The sequence below is a fragment of the Corvus brachyrhynchos genome, unplaced genomic scaffold, assembly GCF_000691975.1.
Source record: "Corvus brachyrhynchos isolate BGI_N302 unplaced genomic scaffold, ASM69197v1 scaffold281, whole genome shotgun sequence".
Lineage (NCBI taxonomy): Eukaryota > Metazoa > Chordata > Aves > Passeriformes > Corvidae > Corvus > Corvus brachyrhynchos.
The window spans coordinates 1,157,461-1,176,674 of NW_008236509.1; the positions used below are offsets into that span (position 1 = coordinate 1,157,461).

General features: G+C 41.8%; 1 protein-coding gene across 6 annotated transcripts in view; it reads left to right on the forward strand.

The window, feature by feature from the left end:
* The window catches only part of MICAL2 (microtubule associated monooxygenase, calponin and LIM domain containing 2), a 107,682-nt gene that overhangs the window by 50,732 nt on the left and 37,736 nt on the right, over positions 1–19,214 (forward strand). Inside the window, exons 20-27 of one of the 6 annotated variants that reach the window (XM_017726312.1) lie at positions 378–506; positions 6,044–6,142; positions 6,559–6,639; positions 8,003–8,189; positions 9,241–9,329; positions 9,655–9,754; positions 12,597–12,654; positions 13,941–14,162. In XM_017726312.1, the coding sequence (XP_017581801.1) occupies positions 378–506; positions 6,044–6,142; positions 6,559–6,639; positions 8,003–8,189; positions 9,241–9,329; positions 9,655–9,754; positions 12,597–12,637 (726 nt within the window). In that variant the 3' untranslated portion in view covers positions 12,638–12,654; positions 13,941–14,162. Of the gene's footprint in view, positions 1–377; positions 507–6,043; positions 6,143–6,558; positions 6,640–8,002; positions 8,190–9,240; positions 9,330–9,654; positions 14,163–19,214 lie in introns of those variants that run through there. The other 5 variants (XR_001859352.1, XM_017726311.1, XM_017726308.1 and 2 more) reach the window with 5 other exon arrangements.

The following is a 19,214-nucleotide window of genomic DNA, read 5'->3' on the forward strand; positions in this document are numbered from 1 at the left end:
AGAGTGCTTTGGCTGGAGAGAAGTGTGTTCAAATAAACTGTCTTGTGCTTAAGCACACACTGCTGGCTCACAGTTCCTAATCAGCTGGTGAGCAGTGGTACTTGGCGCACTCTGGTTTTTCCTGGATTTCATTATGCTTTCTCCCAGCACTATCTTACTGTGCACTGTGAATATTTCTATTAAAAAATCAGTACAATAATATCATTTACCATGAAGATGCCATGATGATTTCCATGGTTCCTTACTGTGCACAAGTAGAGAGAGGGGTAGAACTGTGTCATTGTTACCTTCCTGGTTTTTTTGATGCCTGATTGTGAACTTAACCTGTGTTGATGTCACTGTCTCTTGGATAACTCTCCTGTTTCTGCTCTATACAGAATAAGCTACCTACTAAAGGCTTATCCTATTCTCAGCCCCCAACTCCCTCTTGCTCTCCACCTCATCATTCAGCTGTTGCTGCTTCATCATCTGTTGGTTCAGCTTCCTCTGCTGTTTCTTCTCAACAGGTACTCTATTATAAAGAGATTTTTCATGTAAAACCCAAACTTGTACTCAAGCTGCTTGAGAAATGGCTTGGATGGAAGGTGCTGCCAGCAGACCTCTTGTATAGGTTGTAATTCACGTCTAAATCAAACTTAACTTTGTTTACTGTTGTTAGTTCTGCATGTTTGTAAGAGAAATTGTCGTCATCAGAAATGGCTCAGGTAAAAGCTGAAGAACAATGCAAATAGTTAACATTTTTTTACTTCAATTCTGAACACTCTTCGTTGCTGCTTATTTTAAATGGTCTGCTGTTAGATAATACCACAGGCATGCTGAAGAAAGCTTCACACTATAAAGCAAACAGGATGCTGTGGGGTTGGTTAGTTGTTCTTGGGTGGCATTTGTGTTTCTTTCCTTAAGAATATCTGTCTCGTCTGCAGGGGAAAACCTGCACAATAATGGTTATTTTAACCAGAAGATGTCTTAGAATTGTATGAGCACTTACCAGTACAGACATTTTATTGTTGGTTGGTCAATGATGTGTACTTTAAACTTGCTTCTGCATACTAACAGCTAGAATTCAGTTCTTTGTAACAGCAGACCTTATGGAAAGGAAACATGCATATTCTGAATGAAAGAGATGACACTTGAGTCAGAGATACTCAGTTCTTCCTACTTAGGCTGATGTTAATGGGCTGTGTTGAAATGACTGCCTGGCTCTCAATCCCCAGGGAAATGCAATGTACATGGCCCTTCAAGGACACTGCAAACTCAGCAGGTGCCTTGCTGCAGTAATCCCCTAATTCCCTTCAGTTTCCAAATAATTCCTTTGCCTGGATTTACCTCTTACTTTTTATGACCTAAGAGGTAATGCATGTGATGGGTTTTAAGCTAAGTCATGGTTTCCAAAAGACTGGGGGCTGATGCTCATTTGATTTGGAGAGCTATTGTGACTCTGCAAAGAGAATAAAAAAAAAAAACCCACCCCAAACCCAAGCTATCTGAAAAGCCCTTTAGAATATGAGAACTAGGCTTTTAATCATATGGAAACTCTGTGAGCAGTAATTTCATTGGGATTTTAACATCTTTTCTTGGAAAGCCTTTGTCCTGTGCAATCTTTCTTTTTTTTTTTTTTTTGGATATTTTAAAACCTGCATTTTGTTTTAAGTGCTCGGACAGCCTTTATTAGTTTACTGTTGTATTTAAACAACAGTAAACTAATAGTTTGCTGTGACTTGGTTTCACTTAGGCTGAGTTTACTTCAGTTGAAAAGTGCTCTCTCTAGAGATACTGGCAGAATGCAGCACAGCTGAAGCAAGAAAATCTAGTTCTGTCACCAGCACAGTAAATACATGTTCATCTCACTGGGTAAATATTTGGCTGGTTAAGTAGGACTGCATTTACGCTTTGGCAGATCTACATGCATGAGCATCTTGATGCCTGCATACACAGCTCCATAGGTTGTACAGCTCAGGGCCTCTTGTACACTGTATGTGTTTCATAGGTGTACATATGGTGCATTTTGTGTGGCATTTTGGAGAACTTTTAAACAGCAGGTCTGGTAATGATCAGGTGATCTTTTACTCCTTCTGTGTGGGACAGCTGTGCTAATAGAATCTGTCCATGCCCTTTCATGGTCAAATTGTTGTCCCTGTGTGTTATCCTTATCGATTGCACACTTTTCAGAATGTGAAAATTTTATCCTACTCTATAAAACACTGACTAAATGTGCAGTGCTATATAAATAAAAATCCAGCAGTATTTCAGATGCAGTGTGCATTTTCAAGTGCTGTGCATGATAATTCAACAATACGTTTGGACCTCTCTGCGGTGAATGTGTACCAGGAATTGCCTGTGTCTGTGTTATCTTGAGGGGGGTTATAGGTCTCAGAATGTGTATTTCTAGTCTCTGTTTTTAGAATTATCACTAGGTAAGACTAGACTTCAGTATCAGAACGTGTTTTGGATTGATAACCCAACAGGAAGAGCTCCTGTGTGTTGCTGTCAGTGTTTCTGCTTTTTCCCCAGCAGAAAACCAGAAGGTAATAGAAGTGTTTTGAGTTCTGTAAGGCTTCATGGTATAAGACCTATAAATATCAGCACCCTCCCATGGTTTTAAATAGCTAGTGCTGTCATTTTAATTTCAGGTGAGTTCTGAGGTTGTTACCAGACATGATGATCCGTTGCACCTGTTGAGTTTTCATTGAAACAGTATTAGTTTTGGTGACACAGTTATTGAAAAGGGTGGCTATGAAATCATACTGTCTAATTACAGACACTTGCTATTAAGTGTAAGTCCTGAAAGGAACACTTGAAAAGAAGACTGTGGGACTGTATTGTTTCTTTCAGGCCATGCAGTCATTACAACTTATTAAGAATTGCCTTTTATGTGCAATATGCCAGTAATAATCAAAAGTACCTTCTAGCTTCAATCAGCTGTCAAAATTCACATAGCTAGAATTGTGACTCAGCCTATGTTCGATTACAGGCTGGGCTTTGGTTATTCCTGTTTTTGCTTGAGGTTGGATTGACCTTCATAAAACACTGTTCATCTGAGCTTTGCATGAGTGAATCCACACAGTGTGTCGTAAGAACTGAGAAGTTCCTGCAATCAGTGTGCTCCCTGCAGAGTTTGGACCAACTACTTTCCTTCAGTGACGTGACTCTTAATTACCAGCAGTAAGCAGGGCTTGGGTGTTTCCTACACACAGTAACTTATTACTCAAATGTTGTTTATCTCAGAGGGAAAATAGACGTAGCAGGTTGTACCAAAAGTAAATAAATCACCCTCAAAGCAAAATAAGACCAGGAAAATCATTAAGGATATGAAAGAACAAAGGGAAAGCATTGTATGCTTTTGGAGACAGAGAGCATGTTTCCTTTGTTTTATGAGAATGCTACTGAGGTTTACTTGGCTGGCTCTGCAGTTCTGAATAATAGCACAAGGAAATACAGAATAGCCACCCTGATCAACCTGCTGAAAAGCAGCGTGCCACTGACAGGTCAGCAGTCTGAGTAAATCGCCAACACCTGGGATTTTTAAGTGTTTTCTGGTTGTTCTCTGAAATTTGCCATGTAAGGTAACTCTTTAAGATTCCTGTTCATAAAGGCTTTAAAGCTGCTGGCATAAACCTGCCTGAACTGTGAGCAGTGGCCTGTTCCATGCAGACAGTGACCTCAGCATGGCAAAGCTGTGTGTGTGACTTCACGTACAGCAGTAGCCTCAGGGGCTGTAAGGACATTCTCTGCATGTCTCTGAGGGTGCCAGCTGCCCTTGGGGCTGCCCTGGTGGAGCCTCATCCTGCCCGGATTATTTCTTGTTGGTGATTGAGTGGCACTTGAACAGGACACAACAGAATAGTTCTGTTGGAGGGGATGTACAACGAGCATCTCTTGACCAGTTCAGGGCTGACCAAAAGTTAAAGCATGGTTTTGAGGGCATTGACACTAAATTAAATTGAAATCCCATTTGCTTTTACTTGGAATGTGAATTCACATTCATTACAGGAACATTTCCTTTTAATAACATTTTTGAAGTATGTATAAACATGCAATTTTCTTGTTTTGACTGCTTTAATGTTGACATAGATTGTTCCAATGGGTGGAGAACAGCAATAAGGCAACCTGATTAATTTCAAGGTGTAGTTTGGGCTCAAGGATACTTTTCCTGAAATTCAGCTGCTTGCACTTTATGCACAGCCTTGTTATTTAACTGACTGCTCCAGCATTTATCTAGTTCAAGGAAAACTTTCTGCTTCACCTGACTTTGAACACTTTCTTTTACCTTGGAGCTTGTGGACAAGAACTTGTACGTGGCCTAGAGATTGCTCAGCATATTCAGAGGTGCAGAATTTGGGGAGGAAAATTTTTTTGTTCCATGTTCTTAAACAAATGAAAGGAATGTAGTTTTCCTGTAGCAGCAAGTAGCACTTCTTGTATTGGTTTATAATTTGGTGTACCACTTAGGACAGCATTGTGGTATGTAATTAGCATTTTCCTTCGCAGTGGTTACCCACAAGTTGTCCAGATATTGAATAATATTTTAAAGTCTTTTTATGTTAAACAAAACCAAACAGTACAGAAACTTGTTCCTTAAAAGGCCTTTGTATTCTTAACATGTATATTTTGTACCTGCCTGGATATCAAGTTAATTATGAGATAATTCCCAAAAGATAAAGGGAGCAGTAAAGGGTTGGACATGTTCCCTTGAATTTTTTTTATCCATATTAATTTTTGAAAACCCACCCACAGTGCATTATAGGTGTTTTTAAACTTGATAGAAAATGCTTTAAAATAGTTTTAAAGTACTGAAAATACCGTTGCATTTATATTTTTCTCCCTTCTTCATGGTAACTTTCTGGTATTTTAAAACCTTTCAATTAGCAGGACTTGGTGTGGTGGCAGTATAGAAATCATTTCACTGAGAAGAGGGGGACTTCCTTAAGATTTGGGCTCTGTGAGAGGCAAATGGAGTGTAAGATATGATATCATGTATTTATCCTCCCGGGAAAAACAATGCCCTGGCTTCAGAAGCAGAGTACCAGATCCCTGGCCAGACCAGGATGACCCTGGCTGCATTTGCTACCAGAGGGGTTGTGGGATCTTACATTGACTAGAAAGCAAAAATCTAAATCACTACAGGAAATTTGATTTAGGGTAGAAAATATTTCTGTAAATCTGTGAAGTGTTTACTGTCTTTTTTTCAGGACCAGAGTTACCTACCTACCTGCTACCACTCGCACACTCCTGCACACACATCCTTCCCCTTTTCCAGTGCCCAGGCACGTGTTTTGGCAGGGAAGAATGGGTCATGCTGATGACTATCAGTCTGTCTACTGTGCTTTTGGAGCCACAGCCTAAGCAACTGCTGTGTCTTTGCAGGCCAGATTGATAAATTTGGTTAAAAGCAGCCTTTCATGACTGCAGCAGTGTGATGAAGCTGGTTAAAGGAGATGTTTCCCTCTCATGAGTGTAGTTTCTTCAGTTTTCCCTGGAATTACAATGAGTCACTGGGGAGAGGGCGAATGGTTGCCCTGTGAGCATCAACAAAACATTTCTGTGTGGGACTTGGCTCGCACATTTTCCTAGAATGTTCCCTGAAATGTCACAGTTTGTGGAGAGTTAATGTGGAGCTCAAGCCCACTCCTGTTCTGAAATGTAATAACCAAGTCCCAGAGAAGCTGAAGTGAACAATAGGGTTTTTTTAATGTCAGAATGTCCAGCTCAGATAGCCAGGCAGTAGCTCCCAGCTCAGCCTTTCATGAACATAGCAGGAGGCCTTGAGGAGAAGCATTTGCTCCCATCAGGAATTTCTCCATCAGCCTCAGGGAAAAGTATGTGGGCTGCACAGAAGCTTTCTGTGGCCCCACCTGGACCATGCTGGTCACGCATTAACGTGCTTGTGCTCTGTTGGACCTGCCTTCTGCTCTTTCTCCTGCCTCCCTTTATCGATGTTTGCACGTGTCCAAATCATTCTTGTCCTTTTTTGTCTTTAAATTCTCTTTCAAGGGTAACTAAAGCTCTTCCTTCTATTCTTCATCTTCTCCCCTTTCCTGGTTAGACGACTGTAGGAAAGGTCTCATGTGCAATTGGAGCTGTGGCTGAAGTTCTTGTAAATCTGTATGTGAATGATCACAGGCCCAAGCCACAGCTTGAACTGGTAAGACTAAACCCACAAAGAAACAGTAACTTCACTTAAGAGTGGTGTTCCCAGAATGCCATCCTCGCTTAAGACCCCAGTTGTGGAGCACTTGAAGCCTTATGAAGGGTCTTAGTCTAACACTTACTAAAGAGTCAAGTACGCATTGGCACAATATGCTGATGGAAATGTTGCTCACCACATCTTCTATTCATATTTTTATTACTTGACTGTGTGAATTAAAACTTCAGGAGGCTTTTATTAAATGTAATTACTGTAGAATTAGTAACAGAAGACAATTATTACTCAGGGTGGCTTCTAAAGAAAGTTTTGTGCATGCTTATGCAGTTATTTTTAACACAAAAGTGCTGAATCACCGTGCCTCCTTTTGAAGAGGGCTGTTTCTCAACTCTGACACTGTTCTGTGTTGAATTCAGAAGCGGTCTCTGGACAGAGCTGCAGGTTCTTGCCCCATTCCTGACTCTCCATCTGCTGCCTCCACTGCTCAGAGCTGTCAGGTATTGGGAAGCTAAGTAAGGTGTTGTGTTGTGATGATGACACTTTACTTACCAGCCAGCACTAAACTCAGTTGTTTCAGCTTCGTTGTAACTATCTGATCTATTAACACCTTGTTTTTAAGAACACATCTGTGTGGTTTTCCATTTGCATGGTTGGTTGGTTGGAAAGATTGATGCTCTAAAATGATCCATCAGAGCAAAACGGACTGCTAATGGCAGATCTGGAATAGCTCTCAACTTTTAAGCCCAGGACAACGTGGCAATGACAATTGTGAGTTCTACTTAACATTAAAAATGATTCCAAGGCCACCTTCTGCTCGCAAATGAAAGATGAGTTGTGTGGACTCTGTGCTGCTGTTTGAATGTGCCTTGGACTTTTCCTCCTCCATCCCACGTGTGGTACCTCTCCTGTGGCAGCAGGGATGGTGGAAGGGGAGGGAGGTGGTGGTGGATGTGGCTGACACAGCATGCTCATCTGTACCAACCATAATACAGTAATGCAAAGTAACATCCTCATACCTGCCTCTGATAAGAAAAGGGAAGTCCAGTGGCATCTAATCAATTCCTAGTTCACTTTTCTGTACCCTTTGCATGTATATCTAAGAGGGGATGAGGTTTGTGACAATTAAAGAACGTTAATTGTCAGCCTAATTTCAACAAACTTTCAGAATAGTTTCACATTGTTAATATGGATTATATTTTGAATGTGTTAAAAGTGTTCTGAATGTCTGTGGTAGGAAACAAACTGATTTTTAAAGCTAACCAAGCCCCAGCTTGGGCTGTAGTCTCAGGAGGAGCACGGCTGAGAGGGGAGGCACATCTGTGGCGATGGGAAGGGTGCTTCAGACAGCAGCGTTGAAGACGGTCTGCTTTTCCTCCTGGACCTTAAAGCACAAGCCTGCATTTTCCTCCAGAGTGTGTCTGAACTGAGTCTTCAGGGCATCTGTTTGCTTGGCTCCAGATGCAAATCTGTTTGAGGCTGGTGAAGTATGCCTTCACCTCCTGAGAGAGACACGAGTCCCTGACCCAGGGCGGTGCAGGGTGACGAGGGAGCACTCGGGGATGGTGCTGCTCTTGGACCTGAGTAACTGAAATGCTGGTGAACTCCCAGAGGGAACCTGGATGCAAGGCCAGCATGAAAGTCACCCCTTTAAAGTCCTCGTGATGTCAGATTTATTAATTGCTGCATAAACCTACAGAATTGCAATAACAAGTAATAAAAAAAGCTGCCTGATGCTTACTGTAATTGTGCTTGGAGGGTGCCGTGTGACGCTTCAAGCAGCTAAAGCAGCTGCCCCCTTCATCAGGATTTATATCTGGGTGTGGGGCCACAGCCTTATGTTCTCTTTTTATCTTTTAACAGGGTTCTCTGCGAAAAGAGTTCCCCATGTCTATCGGGGGGAGTGACATTTGTTATTTCTGCAAGAAGCGGGTCTATGTCATGGAGAGGCTGAGTGCAGAAGGCCACTTCTTTCACAGGGAGTGCTTCAAGTGTGAAATATGTTCTACAACACTCCGCCTAGGAATTTATGCCTTTGATGTTGAAGAAGGTAATGTAGGAGCTATTTAAGAGTATTTTGAAATGTCTAAGTATTGGTGCTTTTAGTGGAACTGGGGAAAAAATCTGGCCCAGTAGCACGGTCAGGAGGAGGTCTGCCAAGTGTGGTGTTTGTGTCCGTGCTGATCTTTTGAGTCCTTGTACTTGCAGTCCTAGTCTTTCAAAAGAGCTGAGTTATGACAGGCCTGAGCTTTAAATGAAGAAATCCTCAGTGGAAAATAAGTGGAGTGACCAAAATGCACTTTGTCCAATCACAGGTCAAAGTAAGGGGAGGCAGAGGGAGTGAGGTTTCTCTAATAGTACAGAGTTATTCTTATCTCTCATTTAAAACTGGCCATTAAATAATGTGATCTATAAGAACAAGCCATAGTAGTGGCAGATTTACATGGATGCAGGGAATATAGGTTATTTCTTTTAAGATGTTATGGTCAGGAGTTGAGAGCAGTAGGACTGGCCAAGCACAGTGTAATTTATTCCAGGCTCCAGCCTGCTGTAGAACAGGAGGTTCAGATCTTGGGTGCTCCATCCCATCTAGAGCCTTCTTTTTTTCTTTTTTTTTTTAGTTTGGAATGGAATTATCAAACCGAATTAAAATTCCTTTGCCCCTTCCAAATTATTTGAGTAGATCCGCTTATTAACCTGATGTCCCTCTGCAAAAGGATTAAAGATTCAAGGTCAAAGTGGTTCTTTTTTGGTCTGGAGAATCTGCAAAGTCGTCTTTTTGAGCTGATTATTTGACTTTTTTTTTTCTGCTTGATGTCTTGTTTTGGTTTGTGACTTTGTATTTATGGGATGTTGTTTTTTTGCTGTTTATTAATGTTATACCTGAGAGGTAGATAAATGACCTTGTGTTATTGAATTAATGTGCAAATCTGTAAAAGAAACCTATTCAGAGCTGTTTAGCAGTGTCAGTGCCAGGTTTCCCATTCCTTTGGCTGCCAACTGTTCATTATCCTGGCTTCATTTTTTTTAGAGATGCAACAGTGATTTTTTCCATATATGTATAGATAACATGTCCTATAACTGATGTTTCCCTCTTGTAGGTAAATTTTACTGTAAACCTCACTTTACACACTGCAAAATCAGTACGAAACACAGAAAGAGAAGGGCAACAATACAGGTCCATGGAAAGGTATGGATTGATTATATTGCTAATGCACTGTTGAGGCAGCTTTATATCTGGAGCAGGGTGCACTACTTACATGTCTGTGTGGATGTTTTCTGCCTAATGTGCAGTAAAACCAGTGCTAAAATACAAACCTCCTGGTACTGTGAGTTTGGGGTGTTTATAATCTGGTTCTCAACGGAATTTAGCTTTTCCTATGCAAAGTAAAGTTGAACTTAAGAGCAACTGGAAATGAAAATGTATATAAAGACATGAAGACAGTAGCAGAAACTGGACTTACATACTTTAAAAGCATATTTAACACTTTCTATTTTTTAATGCTCTTTATAAGGAGGCGATAGAAGCATGGAAGAAAGTGGAAGCCAAACCCACAGAGATCACCACAGAAAGCACTTTGTCCACTGCTAGCAGTCCAGAGGCCAGGTCCCCAGGTATCCTGACTTCCTTCTTTAGGGGCACGCTAAGCTGGCCCCTGCGGGTGACAAGGGATCTGCTTGACATTCCCAGACGCCTGTCTAACTGGATGCATGGTTTCCTGCACGCTACCCACCTCCATTTCAGGGACAATGCATATAACTATACCTACCTGTACGAACTCCTGAGCCTTGGTGTGCCACTCCTCTGTGCTCTCCTAGAGGTACTCACTCACATGTACCGGGAAGCAGAGCTATCACTTGAAAATGTGCTTGAAGGGGTGAAAAGATTCTGTAGGGTTTGAATCCTTCTACGTGTCCCGCTCAGTTGTGCCTTTCAGATTTTCAAAAAATTAATTTCAAAATTAATTATTTTCTTGAGGGTTTTTTTTTTTGGTTTGGAGGGATTTGTTTTTGCTTTTCATGCAATTTCATGCATGACTTCATTGAACGGTGGATCCCTTCTGATGGAAATGAGGTACAATCGAAATTTACAACATAAAATGTACTGTATGTTAGAGCATGAAGGACAGTGTCCAGACACATTTCCAGAACATGGAGACAGATGAAGGATGTTTTGTAGATTATTTTCCCCCCTGTTTTATTCTGTGATCAGGCCATTGGGGAAGATGGTACGTTTTGAAACCATTTTTCTCCCTGCCTCCTGTCCCCAGCCTTTTTTTTCTTTTTTCAGTTAGACCAAGAAAGAATAAATGTTCTTTCAGGGAGTATTTCTCACAAATGACTGGGTTTTGAAACCTGAGTATGGCGCGCAGCTTTTTTTTTTCCTTGCTTTCCTCTGGGTTATGAGGTTTATAACATGCATGAATATGTTTTTTAAAAAATCATGTACATAATTCACATTGCTCCTAGTCCTGCCTTTTGCATTGCTTTACATGTGATAGATATCTTTTGTTAATAGTGGGTGTTACCTGTTCCACTAATTTATTTAAGGTTTTTGAATAAATTTGAAGAGCAAATGTTAGTTGAGTGAAGGCTTGATTGAAATTTTAAGTCAAAGGAACTGGTAGAAAGAGGTGGACCAGACACTCTTCAAGTCAAGACTTCCTTGGCTTATACAAGGAATACCAATTTATGGAGCACTCCTCTGTATCTGAAGTTACTCCTGTTGTGCCTCTGTGCCGGCACTTCCCCCCGTGTCTTTTGGAATTTTTTAAAGAGACAAGTTTAGAACAAACATCAAAAGCCTATAAATGTATTCTTAGGAGATAACTTCTTACTTGGGTAATTCATTTCAACGTTAGTGGCAGAAAGGTGAAATTCTGTTATCTGGAGCAGCAGATAAGTAGTTTCTTTCAGATGTCCCTCAACGAGGTCTACCTTAATCAGGTGGTCTGCCTTAATCTGTTAAACAGCAAGGACACAGTGACATCCCAATTCTGATTACTTTCAGGCTAGTTAGCCAGCGAGGTAAGCATGCTCCCTGCCTTTCAAGTATTATACACATTCAGAAGTTTACCAGGAACTGGGTAAATACTTAAACATGGCAATATGTGTAGCCTAAAATGAAAAGCACCTGTAGCATTTATTTGTAGCCAAAAGAATGTGGCATGAACAATAGGAAATACTGTTGCATTCAGTTAGTACCAAAATTGAGGATCACCATCCAGTGGTCCCAAATGACTGTGCTGCTTATGGGCTGGCAGGTCGTGGGGTTTGGTTTTTTGTTTTGTTTTGTTTTAATATAGTGTGGGAAAAGACGATTTGAATTGTTTTGCCTCTTAGGTATTAAAAGGAAATGTGTCTGCTGTTTAAAATAAATGACTAACTGGATCTTTCTTCTAGATAGTTTGACTTTCTTTAAACGATGAGGATGAGCTTTTCACATTTTAGAGTGGTTATGTATTTTGGAGAAAAACGTTGTTCATTTTATGCACAGAACTTGAAAAAGTGCTTGAAGAAAATTGTTTTTTGATATAAGGTAGCATTCCTTTGACATAAATTGCCATTAATGCTCAAACATGTATTTCAGCCAAACTTTACATTGACTGGACACAGCAATAATTACAGTAACATGATGGGCATCTATATATATCTAAGGTATCTGTACCTTTCTTAAAGCATGTAAAAAATCCGACTTTGAAACACTATTATTTTTAATTACTTGCTAATGATAGTAACTGTTTCACCCTAAAAAAGAGACAATCTGCAGTGCAATTTGCCATGTTACTCCTGCAGCACAGCAAACTGCTGAGTGGTAAAGTTTTTAAATTTGGGCTGCCATCAGTTTTGATTTCAGTTTGTCAGTAGGAGAGTGTTTAGGAATGCTTTTTCCTACAGTTTTCTCCTGCTGTTTACTACAGCAGAGTGAGCATGATGGTAAACTTAGAGAAAATGGTGATGTAGTAAGAAACTTGGAAATCTCAGGCCAATGAACTTAAAGCAAATGAATCTTACTAGTAGAAAGTGTAAAGATAAGTTTTTTAAAAAAAACCTTTAAAATCCAATATTGGTTTTATATGTATTTATATAATGGGGCATAAAATCCCTACATTTCCACAACAGAATTCAGGAACTTGCATAGTGACAATGTTTTCCTGAGGAATCTTAATTACCATGCGTATTCCACTGGGATTTTGCTGGTGATTCTGTTGGGAGGGTTATTTCATTGGTATCACTCCAACTAGTTGATTTTTTCACTTCTTCATCTTACTGTTCTGCTAGTAACATTCATACCTACTTGTCCTCATTGATAATTGAGTGACGAAAGAAGCAGTTTCATTTTGGCCAGTTCTTCTTTGTACCTATGTAATCTTCCTGATGCTTTCCTACATAACCAAGTGAAGTTCTGTGTTTTCTTCCCTGCTGTCTTCTCTGCAATCTCCCTCATTGCTTTTAGTCCAATTCAACATTCCGGTGCTGCACCCGCTCACTGGCTGAAGTCTTTCTGCTCTCAGGTGACTTTTTTTTTCCCAGATCCAAAATTACATGACTAACCCTGTTGTTTGACAGCATTTCATTGTGTGTTTTGGGGTTGTTTTTTAACTGTTGGAGCAATCTGTGTGTCTGGTATATTAATGGAGCTTTGGCATGATGATTTAACCTGTTGCTGAGTCCACAGTTCTAGAAAACGTGTCGTCTGTGCTCTTTGTAGGGAATGTTTTTCTCTCTGTGTCTGTGCATGTGCGCTTCCCTGTGCCTTTAAGGTAAGTTAGGCAAGTAAAGGGTTTCTTGAAAGAACTTACAAAGCCTTATTTCTTTCAAAGGACTGAAGGAAAGATTTAAAAGAAGGTCAGGGTGTGATTACCCAGCTGATTCTCCTGGTTAACATGAGCGCCTATTTCCATCAAACTCAAACACAAAATGAGCAAGCAGTGTCTGAGCACTTCCCTGCTTTCCTACTGGAAAAGTATGGTATAAAAAGGTTCTGTAGAAAAAGTAGCCAAAACGATGCAAATTCTAGTCTGCCACCCCAAGTGACATCGTAGACGGGCCTAAAAGTGCATGTGGTTCTCAGGCTGAAATATCAGCATGCCAGGTTTCTATAAGCAGAGTGTTTTGGTTTGAGTGGTTTCATTAACTAGGCCTCATTTGGCACTCTGATGTCTGGGGTTGTCTTGGCCACCCGTCCTCCAGGACCAACTTCCACCATTATTTTGTATGTATTTTTAACATAAGTTCCAGTTTGTATAGTCACAGGGTGACAGTGTAGAAGGGGAAATGAATCCCAGGAAGAACCAAGGGCTCAGGCTGACCAGCAAGTGCACTGAGGGTCTGGCTGACGTTGTCATAACCCAGCTGTCCCTGCCAAGGATCCCTTTCAAAGGGAAGGGCCTTTGGGAATTGATCTTAGGAGCAGTTTTAGGAGGGGCCAAACATCCTCTGCCATTTGCCCCATTTCACACACCTCAGCAGGGAATGTGGAAGGGCAGCAGGGTCAGAGCCCTGTGCTCCTTATCTTGCTGGTCTGTATGTTCACATGACTCAGCCAAGAATATTTATTTATGTGGGTATCCTAAAATGACTTGATGGCTTTGAAAGTCCCCACACTGTGCCCACACAAAATCTCTCTGTATTTTAAATGTCACTTCCTGCACAAATGGCTGGGATGTGACTCCCTGTGTATTTCAGGGCTGCAGTGTGTTGCTAGAAAGCTCTGCATGCTTTAATATGAAGATCATGACATAAAGGTCTGCCATTTCAAACCACTTCCTATTGCTGTGTTTTTTACTCTCTGTTGCAGAGTCTTCCTTGCTCTCCTGCCCAGTGAGGATTCTGTCCTTCTCCTCCTAAATCTTCTGTCTTCATATTACTTTATAATCTTAACTGAATATTTTTATTAAATAGTTTTTAACTCTGTATTTGAATTTTCACATGGAAATTCTGTATTTTGCACACGGTGAACATTGTTTTAGCTTTATTTATGATATCTGCTGTAAACAAAAATAAATGTAGTTCTTTATAAGTCTCCTTGTTTCATCTCTTCCTTTTATAAAAATTTCCTGGGTACAGAGACTTAGCAGTGACTTCATGCTGGTTTTGCACATTCCTCTTGTGGTGGATGCTGTGGTGTTGTCCTGCTTGTGGCCTGAGCCCAAGGCCCGAGAGTTTCACTCTGGTGGTGTAATTGCATGTGTGTCCCTTTTGGAAGGGTACACATCAAGGTCCCTGACAAGTTATCCCATCGCTGCAGATCCAAGGTGCCTGGTGTTGGGATTTACCCTTCCTGGGAATGATGAGCTGGTGTTGGTGGGCACGGGGGTTGCTTGTATTGCATACACAAACAGCACTTGTCCTCTTCTCTTTGGCCTCAGCTACCTTTCCTTATGCTATTATTTTACATATTAACATATGTCATAAAGGTAATAAGTTAATGCGTTTAGATTTTATGTTGTGTTCAGGAAAAGCAGGTAGTAATCCAGGATAAATCTTTGCCTTTGCTACTTGCTCTGGAGTGCTATTCCCAGTATCTTCTGGAAGCTGCAGCTCGTGGTGACCTATTTCCTGTTAACAGATACTTTGCTTTATTTAATTTTTTTTTTTTAATTTTAATTTTTGTATTTTAAGCTGGTGGTGGAATTCTTTTTAAACAGCAGGTTCTCCAAAAGAGCTTTCCTAGGTATTCCTCCCCTTCATTTTCTTTCTTTTGCTTCCTCTGCAATTCTCTTCCCTTGCATTTTAAGAAAAAAACAAATCTCAGTAAGAATAGTCCCAAGAGCTTAATGGAAAGATTGTGTGATTTTTTTTTTTAAATGAATTAAAACTAAGCCTCACTGGGGTTGTTTGAATGAGAGAAATGAATTTTTTTAAATTGTTGCTTAAGACAACATTGCCAGAGAAGAACAAATGTTCTCAGTGAACTATTCCATCTTCCCTGCCAAAGGAAAAGCCACCATGCATAGTAAAAAGTTTGCTGTCCAAGGGGGAGATGATACCCATAATGAAAACACAGGGCAACAAATGCCACTGAGGACAATACCTGGCACTTCTGTAATTGTAATGGACGAAGCAATTCGGGTAAAACTGAATTTACTCTTTGCACAATTTACAGTTTTAGGCAGAGGCAGTGGCAGGGAAACATCAGAAGAGTTTTTGCCTGCAGAAGGTGATGATTTGTTTGGCACTGGAGCGTTGAGAGGCATCAGATAGATGTTCATGCTGTTCTCATGAAGTTTTACTTATTCCTGCTAAAATATCAGTACAATGACTTGGAATTGGAGTAATGTTAGAGTCTGGATTTCTTTCTCATAGAGATGCAGAAGGCCCCAAGCAGTCACATCACTAGACAATCCTGTCAGCAGAGGGATATACCTTGCAGTAAACAACCCATGCACTGGTGGGCAAGACAGGACACAGTATATGGATAAGAAATAAACCAGACCAAATTATCCAAGTAAGGGGAGGAAGTTTGTGTTAGTTCCCTCGCTCCTGGTCAGAACCGTTACACAATAAAACCACATATTGCCTGGTTTGCTCCTGGTGATGCTGCTGAAGGGAGAGCCTGGTGGGTTAAGTTCTGTGTGAATTTAACGAGCTGGTTCAGCCCTCCTGTCCTCATCTTGGTGTGTGAGCAGAGCTCCCTATGAGCAGGAGAGCTGGATCTTCCTATTGCTCTGCTCTGGAGTTCTCTCCAAAGCTGGGGATGCTCCCAGCCCCACGTGCTGTCAGCAGTGCCCCCCAAAGCTGTGTCCCTTTGCTGGAGTTACTTGAGAGGCAGACAGGCTGCTCCTCTGGGCTCACCCTGCACCCAGTCCCAGGGCAGGGTGAGCCCAAAACCCGTGGGTTTGGAGCAGAGGGCACTAATGCCTCTTTGCACAGTTAATGCTCTCGGAGACCTGATGGTACAGATGCCATTGCAGCATGAGAACGGCAGAGGTGACACTGGCAGGCTCAGGAACTGCTCTGTCCTTCCTCCTCTTTACACTGCTTCAAATGGGTTCTCAGCTTGTCTGTTGCCACGAGGGTCATTTGGGTTGAAACTAAGTACAGAGATGTGCCTATTTTCTTTATTAAATTTCTTTTTTTGAAAAGCCAGGCTAACCTTTCATTCTCAAAGCCAGGCAGCATTAACTGCCCAGATGTCTGTTAATGAAAATCAAACATGTCAGGATTCACTAAAGGTAACCCACCTTTATTATAATTATGCTAAGCCTTTAAAATTAAAAAGATCTTGCTGGTTTTAAACATACTTGATTTGAATAGAAGAATATAGACAGAACTTCTTAAAATTGCTCAAACACCAGCCTTTCATTAACTCTACCATGAAGAGTAATTTCTGTTCCTCTGAGTTCTTCTAAATTGCTACAGCTGTAAAATGCCAGTGAAAGTTGCTTCTATGTGTCTTCCAACCACAAGCAAAGACTATGGTCTGCATTTTTCCACAGCATTATGGCAATTAGTTACTATGATTGGCTTTCATTCACTTCTGGCTCACTCATTCCTCACATTCCAATCAAAACAGTGAGTTTTGAAATGCACTAAATTCTGCATTAATATTTATGTTTTCGAAGACATGACATGTTTGCAGATGACTTGATTTTTTTTGCCTGAAAGATCATGTCACTGAAGATCAGAAGACATTATGTATTAATGCCTGGTGCAAGTATACATATTAGTCATGTAAATATTTCCCCAAGTCTCTTTCCTTTCCTTCATGAAGTATGCTCACATAAAAAGAAGGGAGGCTTTAATCTCATCAGGTGGTGGGCTCCAAACCTGTTTGAAATGGATGGAATTTCTGAAATGGTTTTTTGAAATGTGAAATGATGAAGAAATTTCCGTGTTGCTATAGTATTGAATTTGCTCTTTTAGCATTTGTTCTGCAGGTATTCATTCATTCATTCATTCATGTCTTTGTTTTAAGGTATTTGGTGCTTTGAATCTATGTCCAAAAATACTATTTTGATGGACACTGGAAACTGAAAGTGTTGCAGCTGCACTCCAAATTCATAATTAATGCATGCCTTAATATACCAGACTAACACAGATTGCTCTGATTAAATATTTATTTACTCTAAAATAATAGAAGTAGTGTGCTATCATAGCAGGTTTTGCTTGAGAATCAATTCTTCCTAAAGATACTTATTCAGTATATCTAATAGGCTTTCTAAGTTTCTTTTTTTTATCTCTATTAATTTTTGTTCAGTTGTATTAGCACGCTAATGTGCACTGTTCTCTCACATGCATTAAAAAATCATGGGGGGCTCTGTCTGGCTTTGAGAGCTTCAAATTCCTGGCTGTATTTTGTGCCAGAATTCAGAAGCGTCTGTTTATGAAGTAGGTGATGGAGATTTGGAAAAAGTGTTTTGCTGCTGAAGAACTTGTGTAGGTCTGGTGTGGGCTCACAGGAGAGTGGGGGGAGATGGTCTCCTGGTGTGGGGACAGGAGGAGGGGGCTCATCCCTGGATCATGGACGCAGAAGAGGGTGCAGGAAAGCATTTGTGAGGCACTGGTGGTTGGAAGGCAGGCAGGTGATCTGGTCCCACTGCCCCAGGAAGCTGAGTGCCACCCCGTGGATAATGGGAGCAGCAGTACCCTTTATTCTTTGCTGTGTGTTAGCCTCAATAAAGTGGAATTACTTCTGTTCGAAGTGTGGATCAAGTATGAGGAAAAAAAAGAAGGGGAGATGTGGCAAGAACGGAAATCTGTGAAATGTCAGCTATCATACCTTTTGTAAGAATCCTTTTCCAAGGGTAAAAACCTGCCTGGTGGTATCTCAGGTGAGATGAAAAGTCAAAGCTGGGACAGGACATCAGTTTGGGAATGCTGCTGGAAGCCTTGTCGTCTCCTAAGGTAGATCTGTGGAATACCTCAGTGGGATGGCTTCAGTTTCCAGCTCTGACACAGGCAGCGCTCCCATGCAGCCTTGTGTGTTTTGAGCTCAGGTTACAGGATGCAGCTGAAGCTCGGACAGGTTTGAGGTTGGGTTTCACTCGTGTGGGCTGCTGAGCCCTGTATTTCAGCAACACCAAGGTCTAACCAAGCTGGAGGTGTTTCCCCATTCCCACTGTCCCAGTCCCACGTGGGCTGTGCTTCCCAGGGGAGTGCCTTCTGCTCGGGGTGTCGCCCCTGAGCTCACTGGGTTCATTTCAGCTGGGCTTGCACAGCTCTGGTGTTAGGACACCTTCCTTGTGTCTCCACAGCTTTCCTAAGGCACTGCTGTTTTGTAAGCGGGACTCAGATTATTTTTTGATTTATTGCACAGTAAGAAGTCAGGCAGCAAAGTGGGCTGGGTGTGCTATGGATCAGTTTGTGGTCTGATGACTGAATTTCTTAATGCCAGGTTTTGATGCCAGCTGGTGTTTGCTTTCACCATCAGAGCTGCCCATGTGTGTGAGTAACTCCACTTTAGAAGTGCCCACTCCTGTCAGTGCCTTAGTCAGCAGCTCCATACAAGGCCAGGCAGAGTCCACTTACCCTGTGAATGAGTTATGAGGTGACACAGTTTAGTGGCCGGCCAAGAGCCTTGGGATTGCCAGCCAGGAATGCAAGATGCAAGTTAGGCTGGAGTCTTTAATGGGGGGCACTGTGCTGGATGGGACCAGCTGCACAGCAGGGAAAGCGAGCCCTGTGCCAGCGCTGGGTGCCAGGCACCCACACCCCGCTGACCAGAGCAGCACTCTGGGTTTTGGTGCTGCCTTTCACCTGAGGACCAGAAAGCCCTGTGCCAGTCCTGAATGGGCTGGGGCAGTTTTGGGTAAGTACTGTTGTACTGTTCCTGCTTCACAGGCCTCAGGGTGGGCCAGAGGTGTCAAAACATCACATTCCGACTGCAGGTTGGGACAACTGATTCCAGGAGGTTTCAGTTTTCCTCCCTATTCCCCAAACAAGGCCCGCAAGGAATTGGTTGTTTCTTGTCTGCTTTTCCATAGCTGTGGGGCAGGGGTGGAGCTGCCTGCTCTTGGGGCAGGGCAGTTGTGGCAGGGTCCCCTTGCACTGCCAGCAGCAGGTAGAGAGAATTTCTTGTCCCATCTGAGGGCCCTGCTAGGGGGTCTCCACCTGGTCAGCCACCAGACCT